This window comes from Prionailurus bengalensis, chromosome E3, assembly GCF_016509475.1.
Source record: "Prionailurus bengalensis isolate Pbe53 chromosome E3, Fcat_Pben_1.1_paternal_pri, whole genome shotgun sequence".
In the NCBI taxonomy this organism is placed as follows: domain Eukaryota; kingdom Metazoa; phylum Chordata; class Mammalia; order Carnivora; family Felidae; genus Prionailurus; species Prionailurus bengalensis.
The window spans coordinates 31,923,776-31,949,016 of NC_057357.1; the positions used below are offsets into that span (position 1 = coordinate 31,923,776).

Consider the following 25,241-nt stretch of genomic DNA (forward strand, 5'->3'; position numbering starts at 1 on the left):
ACTCAAGTGACTGAATCACCCAGGCACCCCAAGACTCTGATTCATTTTATTTTATTATTTTATTTTACTTATTAAAGCATTTTTTTACTTAAATATATTTATTTCTTTCGTTTTGAAAGGGGGTGGGGAGGGACACAGAGAGAGAGAAACAGACAATCCCAAGCAGGCCCTGCACTGTCAGTGCAGAGTCCGACGTGGGGCTCGAACCCACAAACCGTCAGATCATGACCTGAGCTGATCGACGGAGCCCCTCAGGTGCCCCCACCCTGATTCATTTTAAAGGCAGAATAATCAAGGGAGGATAGGAGGAATGCAGAGAGCGAAAGAGAGAGAATACTAGAAACGCCAGCTGGTGGGGCTTGCGTTGGAAGACAGGAATTCTCTGTCCCGGAACGACTCAGACCTTGAACAAGCATGGCGTGAACTAAAGAGGTTGTTAAGCACATTTTCTATGCCGTGCATCATACGGGGCATGCGATTATCAAGAAGAGCCTCCCACTTGCCCGCTAGAGCAGTGCCTCAACCCTGGCAGGTCAAAGCTTCTGAAAACCAACGGAGTGGATTCTTTCCTGAATTTCCAATGATGATCCTATTCAGGGACATGGCAGCTAACGACATCAACTGCTTTTCTAAGCTGCGGTCTCAGCAGTTTTTGTCTTTGTCTCTAGAAAAAGCCGCAGCCACAAAGACGCTGCTAATTTAATTAGCGTGAAGAACTAACCTAAGAGGGACCCGTCCTCTGGTGCCCTGTGGCTGGTCCACGGTGAAGTATAGCGTCCAATGACAAAGTGGTTGAAGGACAGTACGGTTCACTCTTTGAGCCAGACGCTTGTGTTGACGTTTTTTAAGGAGTAGGTTAGGGAGTGCCAATCTCGAGTGAGAAGGCATTTTATTTTGGACACAGTATTTTCTTCTTGTGACTAGAAAATAAAAATATTTATCTCACTCAGTAGCAATTCAAGTCTCCCTTATATGAAGGAAGGTCTGAGTTTTTATATCAATTGTTAACAACTTCTCAGTAAACCTGAGGGCAATCACTTAATACCAACTTTAAAGTGGGACACGCTTTTTTTTTTTTAAGTTTATTTTTGAGAGAGAGAGACAGAAGTGTGAGTGGGTGAGGGGACAGAGAGAGAGGGAGAAAGAGAATCCCAAGCAGGCCCAACGCTGTCAGCGCAAAGCCTGAGGTGGGGCTCCGTCTCAGGAGCCAATTGTGAGATCGAGACCTGGGCCGAGATAAGACCCCCAGGCTTAACCAGCTGAGCCACCCAGGTATCCCCGAAGGGGGATGCTCTTAAGAAAGATTCAAACAGGTCTTCAGAAAACTATATTAATAGGCTGTAACCTGAACTTTGTATTAATTAGAGGATTACATCATCTGTCGTGGGGGAAAAAAGAAATCAACGTCCAGAAGATTTCAGGCAGTATGGACCACAGATCTAAAGATAAACTTAGGGGTGCCTGGGTGGCGCAGTCGGTTAAGCGTCCGACTTCAGCCAGGTCACGATCTCGCGGTCCGTGGGTTCGAGCCCCGCGTCAGGCTCTGGGCTGATGGCTCAGAGCCTGGAGCCTCTTTCCGATTCTGTGTCTCCCTCTCTCTCTGCCCCTCCCGTGTCTCCCTCTCTCTCTGCCCCTCCCCCCGTTCATGCTCTGTCTCTCTCTGTCCCAAAAATAAATAAATGTTGAAAAAAAATTTTAAGAAAAAAGATAAACTTAAAGCCAGCCTTGTTATAATGGAGGTCTCTGGTTTCTTTACATTTACAGCAGTTGATATTCCAAGTGTTATGAGTTAAAGAAAAAAAAAAAGGCATTGATAAAATTTGCTAGTTTAATATTAAACACAATTTCAAACCACTTTAGCTTAGGATTTGTTTTGAAAGGTAACTGACAGGTTTGTTTTTGAGCTGTCTCATTAGGCTGGATCCTCTTTTATCTTTAAGGTACAGATATTTAAATTTTAAATTCATATCTAGATCTAGATTTGGGACCTTAACTTAAGGTTGTTAAGAATCATCTATTCTGTGTGCGTCTACGCCTTTACTCTGTAATTTTTGGCAGATTAGTTGCAAGCTGTCTAGACTCCTCTGAGAAAATATCAACAATAGGTCCCCCCCTCGGCCCCCCCCCCAGTCTTGGGTTCCACGTGGGTGAATTACAGGAAATTAACAGGTACTCAGAACAACGTTATTTTCCTACTTCATGTAGTTGACCTAAGGGTTTGCTTCTCCCCTCCTCCGTGTTTACCTAAAGGCACAGGGTCCGGGTGAGTGAGAGGCAGTCAATAAAGCACTACGGAATACTGGAGCAAATCCCATCATTCAGAAGAAAACCACTTCACCTAATGGTGCATAAAGAAGCTGGACGCACCGGAAAAAATCTTAACTAGGTGGGTACAACTGGATACAACATGGAATATGGCAATCCTCTGTTTGATTTGCAAAGCCCTTGGCCGGGAGGAGGGGAGGGATGGAAAAGTTTGGGTGAAGGCTTTAAATGACTAGTCAAACAGACGGTGAGTCATTCAAAGTTTCCAGTTAATAATCCCCTCTGCCGGGGCAGAGGCTGGGCCCGAGCGCTTTACGAGCCACATTGCAGTTCAAGTTGTACTGTCTCACGGTTTTATTCTCTTCCACCAAATGAATGCATAAAACGCAAGACGCGCAGCGTCGGCTTCGGAATGTAGGGCAGATTCTGGCTGGGGGCGGGGAGAAGGAAGGTGGAAAGAAAGAGCAGAAGGTAGGGAGACTTGGGGAGGCAGAGAACGCAGAAACCGGTGATGCGAGAAGGAGGGGATTCCAGGAGCCGAGAGCTTTGCTTTGCGCGTTAGAACTGTTATCCGTTTCCCCGCAGCCTGTGCCCCGCAGGGCAGCGTGGACCAACCCCGCGGCTGAAGAGTCAGGCAAGGACTCGCCCTCACCCCTACCCCCACCCGGTGACAGGTGGGGCCGCGGGGCTGCGACCAGACCTCCGCCTCCCCGCGCTGCCTGCCGGGAGCCGGAGTCGCTTCCGGTTGCTCCGGAGCCCCGAACTCCCACTCCCATCGGCCCACGGGAAAACCGCAGCGGGGTCGCGCGGGCGCTGCCGGAACTCGTAGTTGCGTCTGCAGCCGTGGTTCATAGCCAGAAACGGGGACGGACAGGGCCAGGAACTACCGAGGCGAAGGTACGGGTGGCGGGGAGGGGTCAATCCGCGCCGGGCGTGGGGCCGGAGCTGAGGCGGTCCGAGGTGGTTGGGGTTGGGTGGGAGGAGATCCGCTCGCACACACGAGGAGGGTTGAGCTGGTGCCGCCGTTGTCGTCGCGAGTGCGGAGTTGCGACCGGAGCCTTCGCCGCGACGACGCCGGGGACTGTGTCGCTAGCCCCCGGCCCCTCTGCCTCGTCGCTTCGCCGGGTCAGCGCGGCCTGCTCCTGCCCGGCCCGTCGCCCCCGCCTCCATTTCCCGCCCTCTCTTCACCACACACACGGCCCCCCCGATCATGGATCCGGGCAGTGGTGGCGGCGGCGGCGGCGGCGGCGGCGGGAGCAGCAGCGGCAGCAGCAGCAGCGACTCGGCGCCCGACTGCTGGGACCAAGCGGACATGGAAGCCCCCGGGCCGGGCCCGTGCGGTGGCGCCGGCGGCCCCTTGGCGGCGGCGGCGACCGAGGCCCAGCGTGAGCACCTCAGCGCGGCCTTCAGCCGGCAACTCAACGTCAACGCCAAGCCCTTCGTGCCCAACGTCCACGCTGCCGAGTTCGTGCCGTCCTTCCTGCGGGGCCCGAGCCAGCAGCCGCTGTCCCCAGCTGGCGCCGCCGCCCCCAACCACGGAGCCGGCAGCGGCGCTGGAGGTCCTCCGGGTAAAGGGCCGGGACGCGCGGGGCAGCCGCGGGGTGCGCGGGGGGGCGGGGGGGAGCCGGGCTGCGGGGGCGGGAGCAGCCGGCCTGGGTCCGGAGGGGCCCCCCCTTCGCCGGGGATGGGGACGGGGGTGGGGTGGGGTGGGCTCGGGCGGCGCGTCCCGCGGGGCCCGGCGGCACGTGGGGCGCTGACAGCGGCGCCGGGGCGAGAGCAGCCCTGGGTGGGGCGGCCCGCGGCCCGGGAGGCGGCCTGCGCGGGCCGGGCGCGGCGGAGAGCCGGGCGGGGCGGGGGCGGCGTGCGGGGGGGGGGGGGACACCGGCGGGACCAGGGGCCGCCCCTCCCCCGGGGGGCCGCAGTCACCCGCTGGGAGTGGGGACCGTATGGGACGGAGTGGGGGGGGGGGTGGCCCGCGGCCGGTCAGTGCCACGAGGCCTAGAAGTGAGGACAGATGGGGCCAGGAGTGGGTCGGGGGGGACGTTGAGAGATCCGAGGAGCTGGGGAGGGCGAATGCTCGAGTTCTCGCTTCACCTTAGGGCGAGGCGAGAGAGCGTCTCTTGCTGCAGTTTCTATTATTGAGACAGTAATTACGTTTTAAATATCTGTGACACGGAACCGTCCTGAAGGAATCCCAAGATGCATTGCAGTCTTGTGATCCGGCAGAAACTGTTGGCTATCAATACAAAGATCTTTTTCACCCTCAGCATTTGTAAGCCTGTAAAGTTCACAAAGTGTCACAAAGTCAGAGTTCCTCCCTTAAGCCTTCATGTGTTAGGCAACTGCCTTGATTGGCGTGGCCTTTTTCTCAAAGCGGGGCTCGGACTTTCCTCTTTAGTGACACGTTTAGAATGTTCGTTGCGTTACGATCGGATACCTTATTCAGGCTGCTAGGTGTAAGTCGCTCTTTCTCTCTGTTCACGTGTCAGTAACGAATCTGTTCATACACTTGAGCTTTTGTTAGAACGAATAGTTGTCATGTGCCGTTTTCATCATTGCTAGTAGACATTGTTTCTGTGGTTTCAAGTTGAGTCGGGTCTTTAAAATCTTCCTGTATTCTGCTTCAGGGCAGCATGCTTTCAGAAGCTGATTGTATAGCAACGTGAAATGAGTGAACTCTATGCGTACCTTATAAAGGCGCTTACTTTAGGAACTGTCCGTATCTGTTGGAAGAGAGAGAGAAAGGAAAAGGTGCATTGTCCTTCCAATTCTTTAACCAGGGTGTTGGGAACTGGGTCTTCGAGGTTCCCAGCAATTTGCCAGTGAGAGTAGATTGTTGATTTCTCTTTAGAGTTCTGTGTTGTGGCATGTGGTAGGTAAGGGGACATCATAAAAGTGCTCTTGGAAGTTAGTTTTTTCAGCAGCTTTCGCTATAGTTTTGTCTTTAGAAGCAGAAAGTTTGGAGAAATACTTTCGCAAAGTGTGTGTGTGAGCACGCAGTTTGGATTTGGGTTGCTTCATTGACTGATATTTATTTGTGTGAGTGGCTGATGTTTTCCTTTTGAATAAGGGAATTCAGCCATTATTACTATTTAGTATTACTATTATCTTTATTTCATTTTATTTTATTTTGTTGCTTAGACCAAGCCATTTTGGCTGCCTAAACTAGTTCATTACCAGCTCCGTTATTTGTTTCCGCATACTTTACCGTGCAGATTGCTTTTATCCATCCATTTTCTCTTTCTGGCCCTCCCTCCTCCCTCTGGAGCCACCACCACCACTTTGGCTTCACCTAGCGCTCCTGTTCCAGACTACGTAGTCATCAGCCGTCAGAGGACAGGCATCCTTGAGCAGTGGTCAGTAATGACGGTTATTGTTGAGTGACCTCTTATGCTGGGGACTGTCTTTTCTCTTCCTGGTAGTTGCCACTTTCAACCTTACTCTTAACCTTTTCTCTGTGGCACTGCTAGAAGTTGGAGATGTAAAAGTGTGTGGGGAAGTTGGTGGAAAACTCCCTACGTTGTGGTCAGTTTTTTCTTTTTTTTTTTTTTTTTAAATCAGAAACCTATTTTGGTGTTACTGACTTTACCAGCTGCTTCTACAAAATGCCCATTAATGTCAAAACATAATCTTCCATAGGACGTCAATTTAGAAAAGAATGGATTTTTTTAATAATTTTTTTTTAATGTTTATTTTTGAGATAGTGAGAGACAGAGCATGAGCGGGGGAGGGGCAGAGAGAGAGGGAGACCCAGAATCCGAAGCAGGCTCCAGGCTCTGAACTGTCAGCACAGAGCCAGATGCGGGACTCGAACTCATGGACAAGATCGTGACCTGTGCTGAAGTCAGACGCTCAACCTACTGAGCCACCCAGGCGCTCCGAGAATGGTTTTTCTAAACTGAGGTCCATACTTGCGTGGGACTGTTGGATTACATGTTCCAGCCCATTCAGGTCCATAAAAGACCACCATCAGAGCCGGGAACTGTGCTTGGAAGAAGCAGGCAAAAAGTTGAAATTAGGCCTTGGATTGAAATTTACAAAGCGGGAGCCATAAAATTTGCAAGTTTTTTGTAGTGAGGAAATAGTCAGGAGGGTAAGCCTGTTTTCTTTTGTTGTTAAGCCATAGCTGAAATTTGTGGTGGGTGTGTTTTTAGACTAAATATCAGGAGAACTCTTGACAGGGTCTAGAGGGAGAGCACTAGAATGACTGACTTGTAAAATATATGTGTGTAGAATGGATATCTGTCATTTCTCCCAAAAACAGGCAAGTTCATTTTTTCTTCCTTTGTCTCTTTTTTTGAAAATACTTTCTGTGGTGGCTTGAGCAGGAGGAAGAAGGTGCTTTTGCCCAAAGTGCCATTCACCTTTCTGGAAGGCTCATTCATACGTATGCCTGTTTCTAGCCATCCCAGGTCAGTACTGAGGATTCAGTACTGACCTTAGTTAGATCTCTTTGAAAATTTAATACAAGTTTCCAAAGGAATCATTAAGTGGAACCCATTTAAGTGTAATTAAGTATAATTCACTTAAGTTCATTAAATTCATTTAATTCCCTACGGATCCAAGTAAGTGCATTGGCTAAGTGATGCCCTTTAAAGTGGAGGCCCTGAAATGAATTAACATGTAGAAGACGGGGGTTACTTGGATTAAAACTAACATTTTTCTCCCATAGAATGTACTCACGGTTCTGCTTTGCACCCAGGTCGGTCTTTTCTTTGTTAAATGACAAACAGATTCAGCGGTGGTGATGAGGGTTACTTGGTGTATTCGGGCTGCTGTAACAAAGTAGTACAGACCGGATGGCTTGTAAGCCGCAGAAGTCTGTTGGTGTCAGGTCTGCGGGCTTCAAGTTCAAGATCCGGGTTCCGGCCTGGCCAGAGAGCCCTCTTCTGGATAGCCAACTGCTGACATTTGTGGACGCTGCGCAAGGGGCAAGAGAGCTCTCTGGGACTTCTTTTTTTTTTTTTTTTTTTTTTTTTTTAAATAAAAGCACTAATCCCTTTATGAGGGCTCCACCCTCATGACCTCTGAGGGGCATCCCAAAGGCCCCACCTAATTCTATCACATTGGGCACTGGGAGTTCAGCATAGGAATTTGCTGGGGGGTGGGGGGGGCACAGGTATTCAGACCATACATAGCACTGGGACCTTTTAGAAGGGCCAGAGCTTCTAAAATAGGGGGGTGGGGGGTAGTGTTCTTTCCACCAACCCGTCCTCAGCACCTCTCAAAACTCTGCTGGTGAAAACAGTATGGAACAAAACCAGCAGTCCTCAGTAGGCCCTCAGAGGAGGAATTGTCTCCAAGATGTTGCACGTTGTGTCGTGGAACTGGAATTTTAAAGAGAAATGTTCTATTTTGTAGTGTTTGGGTTTCACTCAGTATCTTTTTTTTTTTTTTTAACATTTATTCGTTTTTGAGAGAGAGACAGAGCATGCGTGGGGGAGGGGCAGAGAGAGCGGAAGACAGAATCCGAAGCAGGCTCCAGGCTCTGAGCTGTCAGCACAGAGCCCGACAGGGGTCTCGAACTCAGAGTGGGAGATCATGACCTGAACCGAAGTCGTAGAAGTCGGACGCTTAACCGCCTGAGCCACCCGGGCACCCCACTGACTATCTTTTTGTAGGGGAAGGATTTTCTTTTTTTTTTTTTTTTTTTTAACGATTGAGCTCTAACTCATCAGAAAATTCACCTTTTAATTTTCTGTTAATGTTTATTTCTTTTTGAGAGAGAGACAGTGTGAGGAGGGGAGGGGCAGAGAGGGAGGGAGACACAGAATCTGAAGCAGGCTTCAGGCTCTGAGCCGTCAGCACAGAGCCCGACGTGGGGTCTTGAACCCATGAACCTCTAGGTCATGACTTGAGCCGAAGTCAGACGCTTAACTGACTGAGCCACTCAAGTGCCCCTAAAACTCAACACTTGGGGGATGCTCATTAATCCCTAGTCTCTCAAAGGTGACCTGTTCAGAGCCATCAGACTGGAGAAGATCCAGAATCAAAGTAATAGTGTTTCATCCAGAAGAGTTCTTACATTAAACAGTGCCTGTCAAAACTGATAGATATGTTTAGATAGATGATAGATAAGGTTCTTATGATCTGTTTTTCTTTTTCTTTAAGACTGAAATGCCTTCCTTTCAATAACAATTCTAATGTTAAGACTTTTTTAGGCTTTGATGGGCTAGGAAATGGCATCCAATAAGCAGAGGAAATCCGGGAAGAGTATTGTTACTGGGGTGTTACTTTTGCTACAGAGTGATCTACCTGGTTATTTCTTTTCTTGACTTGCTGATTTCTAGACTACCAGATTTGGGCTCTTGTTTTATGATTTTACATGCTGGGTTGGCTGGCGCATTGGGGTTTAGGGAACAAGTAAGGTGTCAAGAGTGCTGCCGGGCCCAGCAGCTTTTGAAACTGTTGAATGTTTGGGAGGAAACTCTCTTTGGGACAGGTTTTCTTTAGCGTAGATAGTACATCACTGTTTGCATTCTTTTGTCCTTTGCTAATTTCTCACCTTTTCTGGAATTGTACTGCATGAAAAGACAGCAATTAAAATGTGTCATGTGAGTTAGGGAAATGTAGAGGACAGATTTTTAAGCCTCGTTTCGCTTGCTTTTGTTTAGTGGGGAGGAAAATGGCTTAAAGTGTTAACATAGTAGTGTCCTGGTTGAAAAAGAAAGGAGTGAAAAAGAGATTGGGTATCCTTTTGGGGGTGAGTTAGTAGAATTCGAATGGAATGTTTGGAGCCGGGAATCTGTTTTGCTTAGATATACATATATGTAGCAGTTAAGGAACAAACGTTTGCCTGCCTTCAGAACACAGGATCCTGGGCTAGGCACTTGAAGGGATGCCGCCAAGATGATGAAGTTGTGATCCTCAAGGAGCCTAGTAAGTGATCAAATACCCATTTTCCTCTCCTGGGAGACACAAGGTGGTAAGAGGGCCGTGCAGCAGGGTTGGAGGGCTTTCAAAGCTAAGAGGGGGAGCTGTTCTTAGATTGACGTGCATGATGATTTCAGTCTTGTCACCCTAATCATAAAAATAAAACTCTGTTTTCTGCTAAGTGTTCTGTGTGAATACCTGGGCGTTTTTTGGATTGAGCTGTAATTCACATGTACAGTCCCCCTTTCTTGTGTTTCTGTATTCTGTTAAGTTTGTTAGGAATTGGCTGGCGTAGAGCATTGGTTACCTTTTATTAATCAAAGGGTGGTTGACACACGGCGTGACTAGTTACAGGTGCACAGCGTCGTGGTCCCCCTCGCGGTGAGTAGCTCCACCAGTCACCACACTGCAGTTGTGATGCCACTGGCCATGTTCCTGTGCTGTGCCTCTCGTCCCCGTGAGCGACACTTTTCTTTTCCCACTGCGCGCCGTGGCTTTCATGTCAAACAGCAGCGAGCCCCCAGCTCCGGTGGTGTCTTTGGGGTTGGTCGATGTCGGATCGCATGGTCCGCGCCCAGTTCTTAACAAATCCTTGGGAAGCAAGAATTGGGCCACTAGTCGAAGGTTCTTGATAGTTCTGAGATCCTTAGCCTCCTTTTTTAGCTGCAATCATTGATTCGTACCAAAGCTGCTTAAAAATTTTGTCTTTGTTTTCAGATTGTAACCAAGCAGGGCTGGGCTGTAGATGTATTTGGTTTTTTTCTTAAATGGCTTTGTTCTAAGGAAACCTCATTGTTTCATTGCTCCGGTTTAAACCAGATCCCCATCGTAATGCTACTTTCAAGGTGACAGGAACACTTAGTAAGGATTTTCTGAGCATCTTTCGGTAGCCTGGCCTAAGAGTGGTGGCACCAACTTCCAAACGACATACCGACTAGGTAATTGTGTCCCTTCACTTGAAACAAAGTGCATACCTTCAATGTCACTGGGGTGTTTCCTGCTTGACCGGCGCTGTAGAACTCCGGTGGGTTACCGTGCTGTTAAGCGGTCTGTGGCCACCTCTTTTGGGTAGTGATTTGGGTTGTGCATAGCTGTTTTCTCTTTGTACCTTATGGGGGCTGTCTGAAATGGTTTCACTGTGTGTATTTTAAGTATGCCTCTAGTTTTTTGTTTTTTTTAATGTTTATTTATTTTTGAGACACAGACAGAACATGAGTGGGGAAGGGGCAGAGAGACAAAGGGAGACACAGAATCCAAAGCAGGCTCCAGGCTCTGAGCGGTCAGCACAGAGCCCGATGCGGGGCTCGAACCCAGGGACCGTGAGATCCTGACCTGCGTCGAAGTCAGACACCTGACTGACTGAGCCACCCAGGCGCCCCCCCCAAGTTGTTTTTGAAGTGGGTGGGATATGACTCCTAGACGTATGTTTGAGGGGTGTTTGGAAAATGTAGTGGAATTTTACTCTTTGAGAAAGCCTGCTCACCTTGGTATGTAGCATTGCTTTAGGGACTGAATAAATAGGACCTTGGAATGTTAGGGCCAGACAGGACCCTAGCAGTAATACAGCTGCCTTTGGATAAGGTAATAACCTGTTTATGGATAAAGAAACTGAAGCCTAGAGATGCTAAGGGAACGCAAAAGGTCTCTGGCGGCTTTAATGACATGGTTGGTTCTGGAATCCACATTTGCTAACTGCTAGTTCAGTGCTCTGCACGCACCCCACTGTTTAATGATGGGGAGGAGGGTGTTCCCAGAGGTGGTGCTCCAACCAGCATGGATCTTCTCGCTCGCGAATTTGCCTTGTATTTCATTCTTAAATTCCTGTGATTATTATGGGGCTTTGACACACTCGTTGTAGTAATAAATTTACTGAGCAGCTTAATGTGCCCGTACCTTCACTATACCCTCCTGAGGCATAGGTCCTCTTAAAAGCATTTTACAGATACGAAAATTCAGCCTCAGAGAAGCTAAATAAATGAGCAAAGTGACATCCAGGAATAAACGAAGGAGCTAGGATTAGAATCTAGGTCTGATTTCACAGTTTATTCTAGCGGCGCCTGGATGGCTCAGTTGGTTGAGCATCTGACTCTTGGTTTCAGCTCAGGTCGTGATCTCCCTGAGGGTGGAGCCTGCTTGGGATTCTCTCTCTCTCTCCCTGTGCCCCTCCCCCTGCTCACCCTCCCTCTCTCAAAAAAATAAAAAATACAAGCTTATTCTAGTAACGGTTATCCTGCTCGCCCTTTTCTTGTGATTTGATATTAAAAGATCTTTTTAGGGGCGCCTGGGTGGCGCAGTCGGTTAAGCGTCTGACTTCAGCCAGGTCACGATCTCGCGGTCCGTGAGTTCGAGCCCCGTGTCGGGCTCTGGGCTGATGGCTCAGAGCCTGGAGCCTGTTTCCGATTCTGTGTCTCCCTCTCTCTCTGCCCCTCCCCCATTCATGCCCTGTCTCTCTCTGTCCCAAAAATAAATAAACGTTGAAAAAAAAAAATTCAAAAAAAAAAAAGATCTTTTTAGCTGCGATACTTTTTCCGAAATGGAGCCCAAGAGTTCGTGGGCTGTGGCACAGTCTCTGTGTGCTGGCTCAGTGGTAGCAGAGCGGCCTTCTGAGAAGGATCGAGGCTCTCGTTTAAAGGAATAGTTTGAGGGGCGCCTGGGGGCTCAGGTGGGTAAGCACCCAACTTCGGCTCAGGTCATGATCTCACGGCTCTTGAGTTCGAGCCCCGCGTCGGGCTCTGTGCTGACGGCTCGGAGCCTGGAGCCTGTTTCAGATTCTGTGTCTCCCTCTCTCTGACCCTCCCCCGTTCATGCTCTGTCTCCCTCTGTCTCAAAAATAAATAAACGTTAAAAAAATAAAGTAATACTTTGAAATTGCTTCTTCATACATTTTAGGAAACGATGACTTAAATGATTTCAGTGGTTCTAGTCACTGCTGTCTGTGACATCATGCCTTGTAATTTTAGAGTGTTCGGTATTAAGGCAAAACCACGGACCTGTGTGTGTGTCCTGTGGCCTCTCGTTTCTGATGTCTCTGCCTTTACTGGTCTCCGGTGTTGTGTCTGGGAGACAGATCCCCCCGCGTGCAGTTTGGGTGACACTGTGTGGCCGCCCGAGCGCTGGCGAATTCTGAGTTCCTCACTCAGACCGTACTTGAGCATCTCTTGAGTATTGTTTCTCTGAGCCCTTGTTCCAAAGTGGGCGCGGAGAAGATGGGCCTTCCCCGGGCCTTCCTGGGAGAGCGGTGAGGTAGGCGGGCCGGGACCGCCGCGCAGACTCCGTGTACGTGACCCTGTACGTGACCGGGCTGGGGAAGCAGCCCCCTGGAGACCAAAGGGAAGCCGGCATTAACTCGGGAGAATGAGCCAGCGGTGCCTCTGGGCCCTACAGGACGGGCTCTGTACCAGCCTGTGGGGACTGCAGGGTAGAGAACGGAGGGAGGCTCGGTCACTCCGGAAGTCTGTCCTGTCCTTGGGAACCAGACTGACGTGTGTGCACCTGTACTTGAAGGCAGGGTCCTAGCCGGAGGGCTTCTGCCGAGGGATCCTTAGCCTTCAGGCGGTGGGCCGGCCGGGGAGTGTGATAAAAGTGCAGGATCGGGGCTCCTGGGTCACTCGGTGGGTTAAGTGTCCACTCTTGATTTCGGCTCGGGTCATGAACTCATGGTCCTGAGATCGAGCCCCGTGCCGGGCTCTGCGTGGACCTTGTGGAGGCTGCTTGGGATTTTCTCTCTCTCTCCTTCTCTCTCTGCCCCTCCCCTGTTCCCTCCCTTTCTCTCTCTCAAAATAAATAAACATTAAAAAAAAAGTGGAAGATCAGGTGTGGCAAGTTTGTGCCAGAATTGAGGAGAATGTGTATGTGCAGCTCAAACTGCCCGTGAGGCTGTTCAGTTAAAATGAGATAAAGTTTAAAGTCCAGTTCCTTGGTTGCGGTACCACCTCTCAAGTGCTTAATAGCCACCTGTGGCTAGTGACTCTCCTGTCACAACACTGGGAATATTTCCATCATCGCAGCAACTTTGTATGGGGCAGAATTCTGTCACACTGTTTCTCATTTCTGTTCAGTGTAAGACACTTGGGGCGTCTGTGACAGCACTGAAGTTGTTTATTTTTTTCCTGAATGAGCACACCATTTAGCGAATAGGACTAAGGAATTTTAGGTAGGGTAGCTATTTTAAATATTGCTGTTTAGGGGCGCCTGGGTGGCTCGGTCGGTTAAGCGTCCGACTTCAGCCAGGTCACGATCTCGCGGTCCGTGAGTTCAAGCCCTGCGTCGGGCTCTGGGCTGATGGCTCAGAGCCTGGAGCCTGCTTCCGATTCTGTGTCTCCCTCTCTCTCTGCCCCTCCCCCGTTCATGCTCTGTCTCTCTCTGTCTCAAAAATAAATAAACGTTAAAAAAAATTTTTAAAAATAAATGTTAAAAAAAAATTAAAAAATTAATATTGCTGTTTAGTGTATAAGGCAGATTAAAAATCAATTTTATATCTACAGCATTACAAATTTAAATTACTAATTTATGAACTGTACAGAATAAGCACTTTTCAAGAATCGGCCAAACATTTGTGTTGAAAACATGTAGCTTGAGTGAAAGCATGGCTTTCAACCTACCGCCTCTCAGGGCCTTGACTGACTTGTGCTGTATGATGAGCTAGCATAGTAGAAGTCTGCATGTTGAAGTCCTTTTGATCCATGAACACAGCTTTTCTTGAGTTAGTTATTCAGTTATTTTATTGTATTTGCTTTATTGATTGATTGATGGATGAGTTCCGTGCCCAATGTGGGGCTTTGAACTCACAACCCTGAGAACAGAGTCTCACACTCTGTTGACTGAGGCTCCCCCTTACGATCAGATCTTTTAAACATATTTGTATTCTTTTTGAAAATTAAGGTAAAATCTTAAAATTAACCATTTATTTATTATGAATTTTTTAATTCCTTAAAAAAAATTTTTTTTAATGTTTATTTATTACTGAGAGACAGAGGGACACAGAGTGTGAACAGGGGAGGGGTAGAGAGAGGGGGAGACACAGAATCTGAAACAGGCTCCAGGCTCTGAGCTGTCAGCACAGAGCCGGATGCAGAGCTCGAACTCACAAACTGAGATCATGACCTGAGCCAAAGTCGGTCACCCAACCAACTGAGCCACCCAGGCGCCCCTTAAAATTAACCATTTAAAAAAATGTTTATTTATTTTGAGAGAGGGGAGAGAGAGAGACAGAGAGACAGAGAGAGACAGAGAGGGAGAGAGAGAATCCCAAGCAGGTTCCATGCTGTCAGCGTAGAGCCAGATGCGGGGCTCGAACTCACAAGCCATGAGATCATGACCTGAGCTGAAATCAAGAGTCACATGCTTAATCAACTGAGCCACCCAGGCACCCCTGAAATTCACCATTTTAGAGTGAATAATTTAGCCAGTGTTGTACCACCATCCTCTCTAGTTCCAAAGCATTTTCATCACCCCAAAAGGAGATCCGTACCCATTAAGCAGTCACTTCCTAGTCACTGTCTTCCTCCCAGCGTCTGACAACCACCAGCCTGCTCTCTGTCTCTGTGGATTTACCTATTGTGAACATTTTACATAAGTGAAATCTTACAACAGGAGACCCTTTGTGTCTGACTTACTTCACCATGGTCAAATTTTCTCTCATAATTTGAAGATTCAGATTTTCATCTTTGTTAAACCACAGGCAGTGCTCTCGCTTGACAGTGTTCTGGTGAATTCTTTCACTTCCTGTTTTAAAATTTGTGATAATGTACCTAGTATCACAGCCAGTTCATTAATCTTCCTTTATCGTAAATTATAGTATTAGTTTTCCTTTTAATTTGGGGAATCACAGTTTTACTCACTGATACACTCTGATAACTCTCCGCCGTGATGAAAATTGTTCTCTTTTCCAATGCTTGACCAGGGTGTATTTCTGAACATGGAAACACCTTTGGAAAATCTGAAACTGTGATTTTACTCCTCACTCCTTGGGAGGTATACTGTTCTTTTGCTATCGGGTATGACCTGTGCAGGACTTGAGAAATCACATCATCTGTTTGCTAACCACGAACAAATGAATGACTCTGGGCCCCAACTCCTCAGTAGCCAGTAACATCAGGATGTGATATGCATCATGAATATGACCTGAGTAGAAGGAGCTGGAAAAGGTTGTCTGTACGTGTGTGCGCATGAGAAGACTGGGTACAACTATATTGAGAAGTTAACCTATTTTTTCAAATGTTTATTTATTTTGGGGGGGGGGAGAGGGAGAGAGAATGAGTTGGGGGAGGGACAGAGAAAGAGGGAAACAGAGGATCCGAAGCAGGATCATGACCTGAGCCGAAGTTGGACACCTGACTGACTGAGCCACCCAGGTGCCCCGAGAAGTTTAAATTTAAAAGAACATCTTGGCTATATCTGATTTTTCTGGTTCATTTTTCCAAAAATAACAGTTCACGAATGTCACTAGCATTGCCATTAGATTTATAATGTGATTCATGTCTGAATGTGTGGAAAGCTTTTTTCCACCTTGGGAAAATATGGTCAACTTATTTTGGGGGGGCTCTTTAATATCATCATTGTGTGATACTATAATTTTTTTTAAAGTTTTATTTTTGGGGGGGGGGGCTAGAGCACGAATGGGGGAGGGGCAGAGCGAGAGAGGGACACAGAATCCGAAGCAGGCTCCAGACTCTGAGCCGTCAGCACAGAGTCCAGTGCGGGGCTCGAACCCACAAGCTGCGAGATCATGACCTGAGCCAAAGTCGGACGCTTAACCGACTGAGTCACTCAGGCGCCCCTTCATTGTGTATATATTAAGCACTTGATTGTGTTTGGTACTTGACTCTCTCTGTACCAGCCGTACAGACTTAAGGCAAGCGTATTATACATGGAAGGTGTTTTGAAAAATAAAACCTTGAACAGATGTTCAGTATGCCGCATTCTGCAGCCACGGAGGTGGTCTCGTGACGGGTGTCACTATCCGGAGACGTGCCTTGCGGTCTTCTGCAGTATTGTGTATTTGTTAGCTCGCGAGCCGGTTCTGGAACGGGGTGGTCAGGGGTACGTACTGTTTGGTTTTGTAAAGGTCGGCTGCACTTCGGGGTGTCTTACTACGCGATGGGGGAGCCCACTGTGCCAGGTGTCTTTTTCCTGCCTTACAACAAACACTACCTCCTCGCCGACTCCGTGTACTTGTGCTGAGTGATTTCTCAGCAGACGCTGTCTGACGAAGGGCGAGTTGCTGCTTGTCTACCTTGGAAAAGCCTAGTGGGTCAGATTTGTCTGAGCGTCAGATGGGAGCGGTGGCAGCCGTCCCTTGCACGGCGCTTGTGGGGGGATCAAGTGAGTCAGCGCCTCAGGGCTTGTTAGAAATCATTGGGAGGTACTGGGCCCCCACCTCCAGCACCGTGTAGATTTGTGAGCCTTTCTGTCCGGTCTGGCCCGCATTATGTAGTCCGTTGTGCTGGTTGATAGGGTTGAGTTTATTCCCAGCGCGTGTTAGGGGGTCGAGACTCACGTGTTGAGTATCTGTGTGGTGCCAGGAGTTACTTCACAGACACTGGCGAACAAGTGTATTCCCTCCTTTAATCCTGTTGGCAGTCCTGTCGGGTGGGTGGTATGTCCTGTCTGTAATTGCATCGAAATAACTGCGTCGCACGACGTCAGGTGACAAGCCAGCACGGAGAGCGGGGGTCAGCTCGGTGCTGGCCCCTCACCGCTACCCATTGCCGCCCCCTCTGGCCCTCGGGAGGCATGTGGACTTGATGCCCTTGGCACTGGCTGGCTTTCTCTGAAAATGGAGCAGTTTCTCTTTACCCTGCCCATGAACTTTCCTTTGAAATGGAAAACGAGGAAAGGTTAACCTCTGTTCTGTCTGAAGTATGATTCCTGTCCCCTTCCAAACCTCGTTCAAATGATTTTTTTCTTCTCTTCTGTTAATATGCTGCTAATCACGTAGGCCGGGGTCACTCAGACCTTTCGCTCCTCCCCCTCCCGTCCGATGATGCCTCTGTTATCTTTGCGATTAACCCCTCCTCTCTAGTTGTACTGTTCACTTGTTCCCATGACCTGCCTTCCTGCAGTGAAGATGTTGGTCTTTCTGCCAGTGGTGTTCTTTCCCTCCCTGATGAACGCTGTGCTACCCTTACCTTCCCAGGTGACGCTCAGCCTGTCACTTCCCTCCTCGGAAAAAGCTGGTTGCTCTTTTCCCTTTCAGGAACAGGAAATGACCCTCTTCCACACTTCACGTTATTGAAGGTTGGGCCCCAAACTTTTTCTTGGCTTACAGGTGTTTCTGGGCAGTGATTTTAAATATGAGCTGTGCAGTTTATGAATTCATTATTCTTCATTAATTCGTGCGTAGATTCAGGTGACTTCAAATTCTCTGATACCATTTGCGTCTTGGAGATTTTTTTTGAAGCCAGGGCGCTTTCATGTTGGAGTATCATTTAGATATGAAAAATAAACTTATGCGATTGGGTGTCTGTATATATTTGTCCTACATCTCTTCCAGCGGGGTCATAAGTAGACTTGAAGTGTGACAGCTGTGGAAACAGGATTATTGCTTGATCTCAGAATTCTGCTATAGGACAAAACTGGCGTCATCGTCATCACCTTTTCTGAGATGTTGTAAGGGGTCGTTTGCATTTCGAGGACTCTGTGTGACTGTCCTTCTTATTTTATTGATATCAGATAGAATTTATTCAAGCACCTTGATGAGAACATATGTGATTATAGAATCTTAAAAAGAGCTTAATCATAGCCTTCTCAGGCTGGAGCTACCAAGAGAGAATCTAGAGAAGCACTGGGGATCGGTTAGGCAGTCTGGTTAATTTGATCAGCACTGGGTTGCGGCTTGCTTTTACAGTATCTTTGAAGGAAGAGTTTTATGAAGCAAATTAAGAGAATAACTGTGCCTTTATGAATACATTTCAGTTGACACAAATGTTTTAAAATTGGCTGTATTCAGTAGATTTTTTAAAAGGATTTTTTTAAACAGAGGCTTCTAATTTGAACACCTGAGTTAGTTCCTGTTGGTTTACATTATTGAGGTTTTTGTTGTGTTATTGAAATCCTGTTTTTACTGTGTCTTTAAAGATACGCACAAATGGATGCATAGGACTTAATTTTTAATAGAACTTATTTCTATTAAACAGCACCTGCGGAACCTTCCCAAGAGGAACAGTCGTTGCTATGCGAAGGTAATTTTCTATGCTATGACCCTTCGAATGTTTAATGGAGAAAACATTAAGTTGTCTCTGTGTAAAGCCTAGATATTGTTTCGTAAATGTATTATATCTCACTTTCTTGTCTAGGTTCAAATTCAGCTGTTAGCATGGAACTTTCAGAACCTGTTGGTAAGAAAATTTCTGACTGTATTAATACAGTAATATGAAACCCTTTCACTCTCAAGATAGAAGGTACAAATGTAAGTGTTATGGTTATTGGAATGCCTACATTTAAACCTGACATTGAGTCTTGGCTGTTGGGATTTAGAAAGCACTAGCTGGACGTCAGCGCTGCCGCGATAAACCGAGTGACGGCAGATAGAGACGAGCGGAGGGCAAGAGTGCAAAAGTCAGTTTAAGGGCTTGGGCTTGTTCCATTTCCTTGGTGAAAGGTTTCCTTCCTTTTTGTCATTCGCTTACTGTTAAGGGTGTCCTGTTCCCAAGGTGATTGATGAAGTTGATGCCAAAGTACTTGCAGAGGAAAAAGCAGAGATCTCGTAAATCCTGTGTTCTGATTTTAAACTTTGCTGCTTGCCCTCTGTCAGGGCATCCTGACCCTGGGACAACTGGGCTGTTAGGAATGGTACATCTCCTGTTTACATCTTGTGTGGCCTCATGGACATGAAGCTTCGTGAGGATGGCAATCGCCCGTAGTCTCTGTGTCGGCTCTGATACCAGAGTGGGGCCGGGCTTGAAAGCCATAATCCATTTCTGTTGTGAAAGATTTTCTTGCTTATGTTTCACTAGACATTAGGAAATGGAACTAAATATGCAAAATACGTTAGTTGTTTGAAGGCATCTGTGTTTTAGAGTACAGACTGTGATTCTTTTTCAGAGTACTAAGTTAAGTGTCTTATTTCAGTAGAAAATGGGGAGACAGAAATGTCCCCAGAAGAATCATGGGAGCACAAAGAAGAAATAAGTGACGCAGAGCCAGGGGGTGGTTCCTTGGGAGATGGGAGACCCCCAGAGGAGAGCGCCCAAGAAATGATGGAGGAGGAAGAGGAAATACCAAAACCTAAATCCGTGGTTGCCCCGCCAGGGGCTCCTAAAAAAGAACACGTAAACGTAGTATTCATTGGGCACGTAGGTAAGTTGCACTCATAGCGGTGAAAGAAATGACCCGTCATTGGGGTACATCAAACAGCTACTTGGAGATGTTTAGTGAAACTGAACTGAATTAATCTGAAAGGTTTCTGATTTTTAACTCGATAGGTTTTTTTTAAGCTGGCAAAAAATTGCCAATGCTTTGATTTTGAAGGTGGGACAGAGAAATAATTTTGTGATGGCACAGAAGCAGGAAGAAAATTAGCTTCAGTATATTTGTATGTGATCCACACTGATGGCGGCTAAACATCTTAAGACATTTATGAATTAATATCCTAGATAATGTGCTTCCTTTTTGGGGTGACTTCAGTGAATTTGTTTATTTTATGGGCTTCATCTAACCTAGATAGTTTCATTTTGTCTGACCTAGGAAATTAATTTGTTGTGACTTCTAGATGCTTGTGAAGTTGCTGGTTAGCACAAAACAAAACCCTGTTTAACGGACTCACACATTCCCTGACCATCTGACTTATCCCCCAAATTGTGAGAAAACACAGAATTATGTGTTCTTTTTTCCTTCCCTTTGTCTCTTGCTTCCTCCTGAATATAATACTATACCACACTATTTTAGTAGCAAGGACTCCCTCTGAAATTTATAAAGGAATGCCTGTATTTGCTAAAATTAGGGAAAGGCACACGACCTAAATGTAGTTCATAGCTCTTCGGGTGCTTTCGCTCTCCCCTGAGGATGCCCTTGGGTAATTGATATTCTGTTGCTGCTGTGCTCTTAGCTGAAGGTCAGAGAGCAGTCTGTTCAAGAATCTTCTTTATCAGTAAAGTAGTTCTCCATTCTTCTCTACCACGAGTACGAGTTCGTCATTGTTGAGCTGGGAGGGGTCTTAGCAGCTTCTTTTGCAACAACATCATGTAATTGTATGTGCTAAGTGGTACCTTTAGTTGTATTAGTGTATATAGTGGGTTTTGTTTTATTTTTTTGTACACCCGTGGTTTGCATATTATTGATGATGTTGTTACTTTCAGATGCCGGCAAGTCAACCATTGGAGGACAGATAATGTAAGTCTGTATTTTTTGTTAAATAATAGAGTTAATTTGACTGAATAAATTTTGGGCATTGTGAACGTACAGTCATACAAAGGAAATCAAACAGGTCACCTGAAAAAGTTACAAAGACATTACCTGTAAGGAAAGCTGATGTTAATTAAGAAGGAATTTCTGCAGTGTGATCAGTTAGTATTTTCTAAATTTTTTTTATATTTTATTTATATTTGAGAGAGATACGGACATAGCTTGAGCCGGGGAGGGGCAGACAGACGCAGACAGTCTGAAGCAGGCTCCAGGCTCCAAGCTGCAAGCTGTCAGCACAGAGCCCAGCTCGGGGCCCGAACCCATGAGCAGTGAGATCATGACCTGAGCCGAAGTCGACCGTTTAACTGACTGGGCCACTCAGGTGTCCCAGTCGTTAGTATTTTCTGATGGATTTTAGGCATTCCCTAGAATTCTTTAATCACTGTCCCACTCTCATAGAACATTAACTGAGTGTATTTCTGAATGCTGTCTTTTACATTTTTTAAAATAAAAACTAAAATAGAACCCTAGATTATAGGCAATCTTAGTTTGCTTTGAATATCATTTTCTTGGGAATAATGAAAACCAGCACTTAAATCGGGTACTTGGGCAGGGGGATCTCATTTTTCCATATTCATCAGCTCTTAAATCCTAGGTAGATTAATCAAAGACAGGTAGTCTGGCTCACATGCTAAGATAACTTTTTATCATATGTAGAAGCTATGTAAAGTATGCAAACATCATGGTTGACCTTTACAATATATTCTAGTATTGAAAATTTTATTTTTAAAGTTTATTCATTTTGAGAGAGAGAGAGAGAGCACACAAGTGGGGAAGGGGCAGACAGAGGAGAGAGAGAATCCTAAGCAGGTTCTGTGCTGTCAGTGCAGAGCCTGACATGGGGCTCTCTCTCACTAACCTGGATCGCATGATGTGAGTCGAGACCAAGAGTTCAGACACTTAACTGATTGAGCCACCCAGGCACCCCTGAAAAATTGTTTTAAGTAACAGGTCTTAGAATTTGGGGGCACCTGGCTGGCTCTGTTGGTGGAACATGTGACTCCTTTTTTTTTTTGTTTGTTTTTTTGTTTTTTTGTTTTAGAGCATTTGATTCTTGAACTCCGGGTTTGGGATAGAGATTATTATTGTTGTTGTTTTTAATTATATTAAAAATTTTTTTAATGTTTATTCATTTTTGAGAGGAGACAGAGTGTGAGCCGAGAAAGGAGAGGCAGAGAGAGACACAGAATCCGAAGCAGGGTCCAGGCTCTGAGCTGTCAGCACAGAGCCCAATGAGGGGCTCTAACCCACAGACTGTGAGATCTTGACCTGAGCTGAAGTCGGACGCTTTACCGACTGAGCCACCCAGGCACCCCCCGTTTTTAAAAAAGGTTTTACAGTTTTAATCCCTCCTACATTAGACCCCTTTTCTTTAAACCGTGTCATCCATCAGAGGATCTCAAGGGCATATCTTCATTATTTAGTAATCTTATTGGTAATCTTGGCCAACTTCTGAAAATGTCTACAACACGCCTTAAAATAGGGTAATAAATAGAGATCCTTCCATCAATGGATGGAAGTGTTGGGCCCGTTCGATTTTGTGTCTTAGGAGAATGTATATTTCTTGCCTATGGGCTGTAATTTTCACGGGTATTTCACTAGGCTTCTGTGCTCAACTGGTTAGGAGCGTGCACTGTAGATGACTGCAGAGAACACAGAGATGAGAGCTCAGAGGAAGGCTTTGGTTTGGATTGAGTCCAGGGAAGCAGTTCAGTATTACTAAGGAATTGTTTTAAAATTATAATCTTACTTTGACAATATTTTTAAGTATTGAATGTTGAAATGCATTAGTAAGACTGAATTGCCTGAGCACCACTGTAAGAATTATTTTCTTTTATGTAGTATTTCTATTTGCCCTTGAAAAAATGTTTATTCTGAAATAAGTTTAGACTTAGAAGTTTACAAAGGAATAGTAGCAAGTTCCCATATAACTTTCTTTCAGCCTGCCCTACGTGAACGTTGTTAAATAACCGTGGAACGGTCGTTAAACTCGGAAGTTCGCATTGGTATAATCATCCTATTAACTAAACTCTTGCTCTTGAATTTTACCGGTTTCTCCACACGTGGCGTTTTTCGGTTCTAGAATTCCACGGTGCATTTAGTTGTTCCGTCCTCCAGTTTCCCATCTTTGTCTCCTCCAGCTTGTGACATTGCCTCGTTCTGGTCTCCCATGACTTCATCATTTGAAGGGTGCTGTTTAGGACGGTCTTCAGTATGGGTTCAACTGATACTTTTTCACATTTAGATTGTGGCCGTACATTTGGGCAAGAATCTCACACGGGATGTTGTGCTCTTCTCAGCATCCTGTCGAGGGTGCCTCATGTCAGTATTCAATGGGTTTTCTTTTTTTAATTTTGTTTTATTCTTTTTTTTTTTTTTTTTTTTTTTTTCTAATTTTAGCATGAGCGGGGGCGGGGGAAGGGCAGAGAGAGAGAGAAAATCCCAAGCAGGCTTCACACTCAGTGTGGAGCCTGATAGGGGGCTCGATCCCACCACCCTGGGATTATGACCTGAGCCGAAATCAAGAGTTAGACACCTAACCAACTGAGCCACCCAGGCACCCTTTAGTGTGTTTTCTCTACTACTGGTCATATTAGCCAGGATTACTTGGTTCATGTGTTGTCTGCCTGGATTCTCCACTGTAAAGTTATTATTTTTCCCCTTTAAGTGTAGGGAGATAATTTGAGACTATGTAAATATCTTTTCCTCTGAAACGTTCCACGGCTTGAGCATCCATCAGTGGTTCCTTTATTTTAAAATAGCTATTTTCTGGGGTTGAAATTCCCCTAAAGACCTTTAGAGTTTTCCTAAACTTCTCTGAGTAATTTCTGAGCAATGGAATGTTTACTTTTGTTTTCTTTGATTGCAGGTATTTGACTGGAATGGTTGACAAAAGGACACTTGAGAAATATGAAAGAGAAGCTAAAGAAAAAAACAGAGAAACCTGGTATAGTATACCTTGACGGCACGATAAATTACTTTGAAGGAAACCCTGCCTGCTGCTTCTCTAGTCCCCCGTGATATAAGCGCATGAGGTCTGAGATGGTGTCGTAATACAGGAGAGGGGTCCTTTGCCCTCATACTGCACAATATCTTGGCTCCGGATGACTTCGGAGCCTACACAGGGAGCCTGGGAACATCCAAGTGTCAGTAATAGACTCGTGGGATGAATTCTAAACCATCCATTTGACGGGGTCATTACCTAACCACTAAAAAACTGCATTTATAGAATTTGTGATAACCAGAAATAGAACTCAAGTTACAGTGGAATTTGGGGAGAAAGCAGGTGACGTGATCTTACTTAGAATGTGATCAGTAACGACATAAATTAAACCCTGGAAAGAAACAAGAGTGGACAGAATTATTGACAGTGCTTGCCTTTGAGTGGTGAGAGAAAGGGTCAGTTTTTTTTTCCTTCTAATCTTACCTTTCTTTTAAAAGTTCAGGTTTACCTGGGACATTCATGGTTTTTGTTTTGTTTTTTAATTGCTCTGTATTAAGGGAAAAGATCTTTATCAATGTACTAAAAATGGATTATCTACTATGAAATACAGATGATGAGTTATCTAAATTAATACGTACTATTATGAACGCTTTGAACTTACATAAATTGTTTTCACATGGCAAAGAAATACCAGAATAATTTTTAGCAGGTAACCATTGCTCCCAGATGGTTGTTCGCGGCTTTCACTTTTGAAAAATATCCCTAGATAGCGTTACTTGTATTATACTTGGTGCCAGGCGATTATAAGAACTCACAGTGATATTGGCATTGGTACTAAGTAGCCTTTCTGTGTAGTCAGCTTGTTTCCATAAATACTCTTTGCTTATAGAATATATATACGGGTTTTCCCCCTGTATATCCAAAAGTAGAATATTCCTTTCAAATCTTTTGTAAGCCAAAATGGCGTGAAGCAAAGAAGCAATTGTCATCAGTTTACCTGGAAAACATTTTTTGAGCATTCCCAGACCCGGAGAATAATCTCTCAGGCTTTTCTGATACCTCAGGACTCATCTGTGCTAACGGATACACACAATAAATGGCGATACGGCCCAGATGCGCAGACACAGTTCAAAGCTGCGACAGCTTGACGCAGAGATGCTGAGAGGCTCCTGGGGCAGAAGCGTGTGGTGTTGCCCTGGCCGCTCAGTGCCGTGTCTCGCCCTTCGCTGCAGAACAAACGCTGAACGCTAGTTTTGCTTTTCACTTTTTTTTGTTAAAAAAAAAAAAAAAAAATCCTCTTTGAGTATCTTTCAGTTTGTAAGAACAGGTACTAAGGTAGGTTGTTTGTAAAAGCAAAGTGGCATAACATGAACTTTCAAAAATCAGGGGATACCTGTAATTGCCTGCATATTTGTAAAAGCTCTAAATGTTTGAATCGCAATAATAAAAGTTTTATTCTATCAATTTTCATTTCTACCCAGTCCTATTCTTTTTTTTTTTTTTTTTTTTTTTTTTGAGAGAGAGCAAGCAAGCGCACAAGTGAGCCAGAGGCAGAGACAGAAAGAGAGAATCCCAGGATGGGCAGACGGAGAGACGGGGAGACAGAGAAAAAAGCAGGGCTCACCCAAGCGGGGCTTGAGTTCACCCTGTGTGGGTCTCAGACTCATAAATAATGAGATCGTGACCTGAGCTAAAGTCAGATGCCGAATGGGGCGCCTGGGTGGCGCAGTCGGTTAAGTGTCCGACTTCAGCCAGG

General features: G+C 46.0%; 1 protein-coding gene across 2 annotated transcripts in view; it reads left to right on the forward strand.

The window, feature by feature from the left end:
- Window positions 1-3,123: 3,123 nt before the first annotated feature.
- Window positions 3,124-25,241, forward strand: part of GSPT1 (G1 to S phase transition 1) — a 38,440-nt gene continuing 16,322 nt past the window's right edge. Inside the window, exons 1-6 of one of the 2 annotated variants that reach the window (XM_043560516.1) lie at window positions 3,124-3,162; window positions 18,276-18,320; window positions 18,435-18,476; window positions 19,210-19,437; window positions 20,436-20,469; window positions 23,411-23,488. In XM_043560516.1, coding sequence (XP_043416451.1) covers window positions 18,455-18,476; window positions 19,210-19,437; window positions 20,436-20,469; window positions 23,411-23,488 — 362 coding nt within the window. In that variant the 5' untranslated portion in view covers window positions 3,124-3,162; window positions 18,276-18,320; window positions 18,435-18,454. The other variant, XM_043560515.1, reaches the window with a different exon arrangement.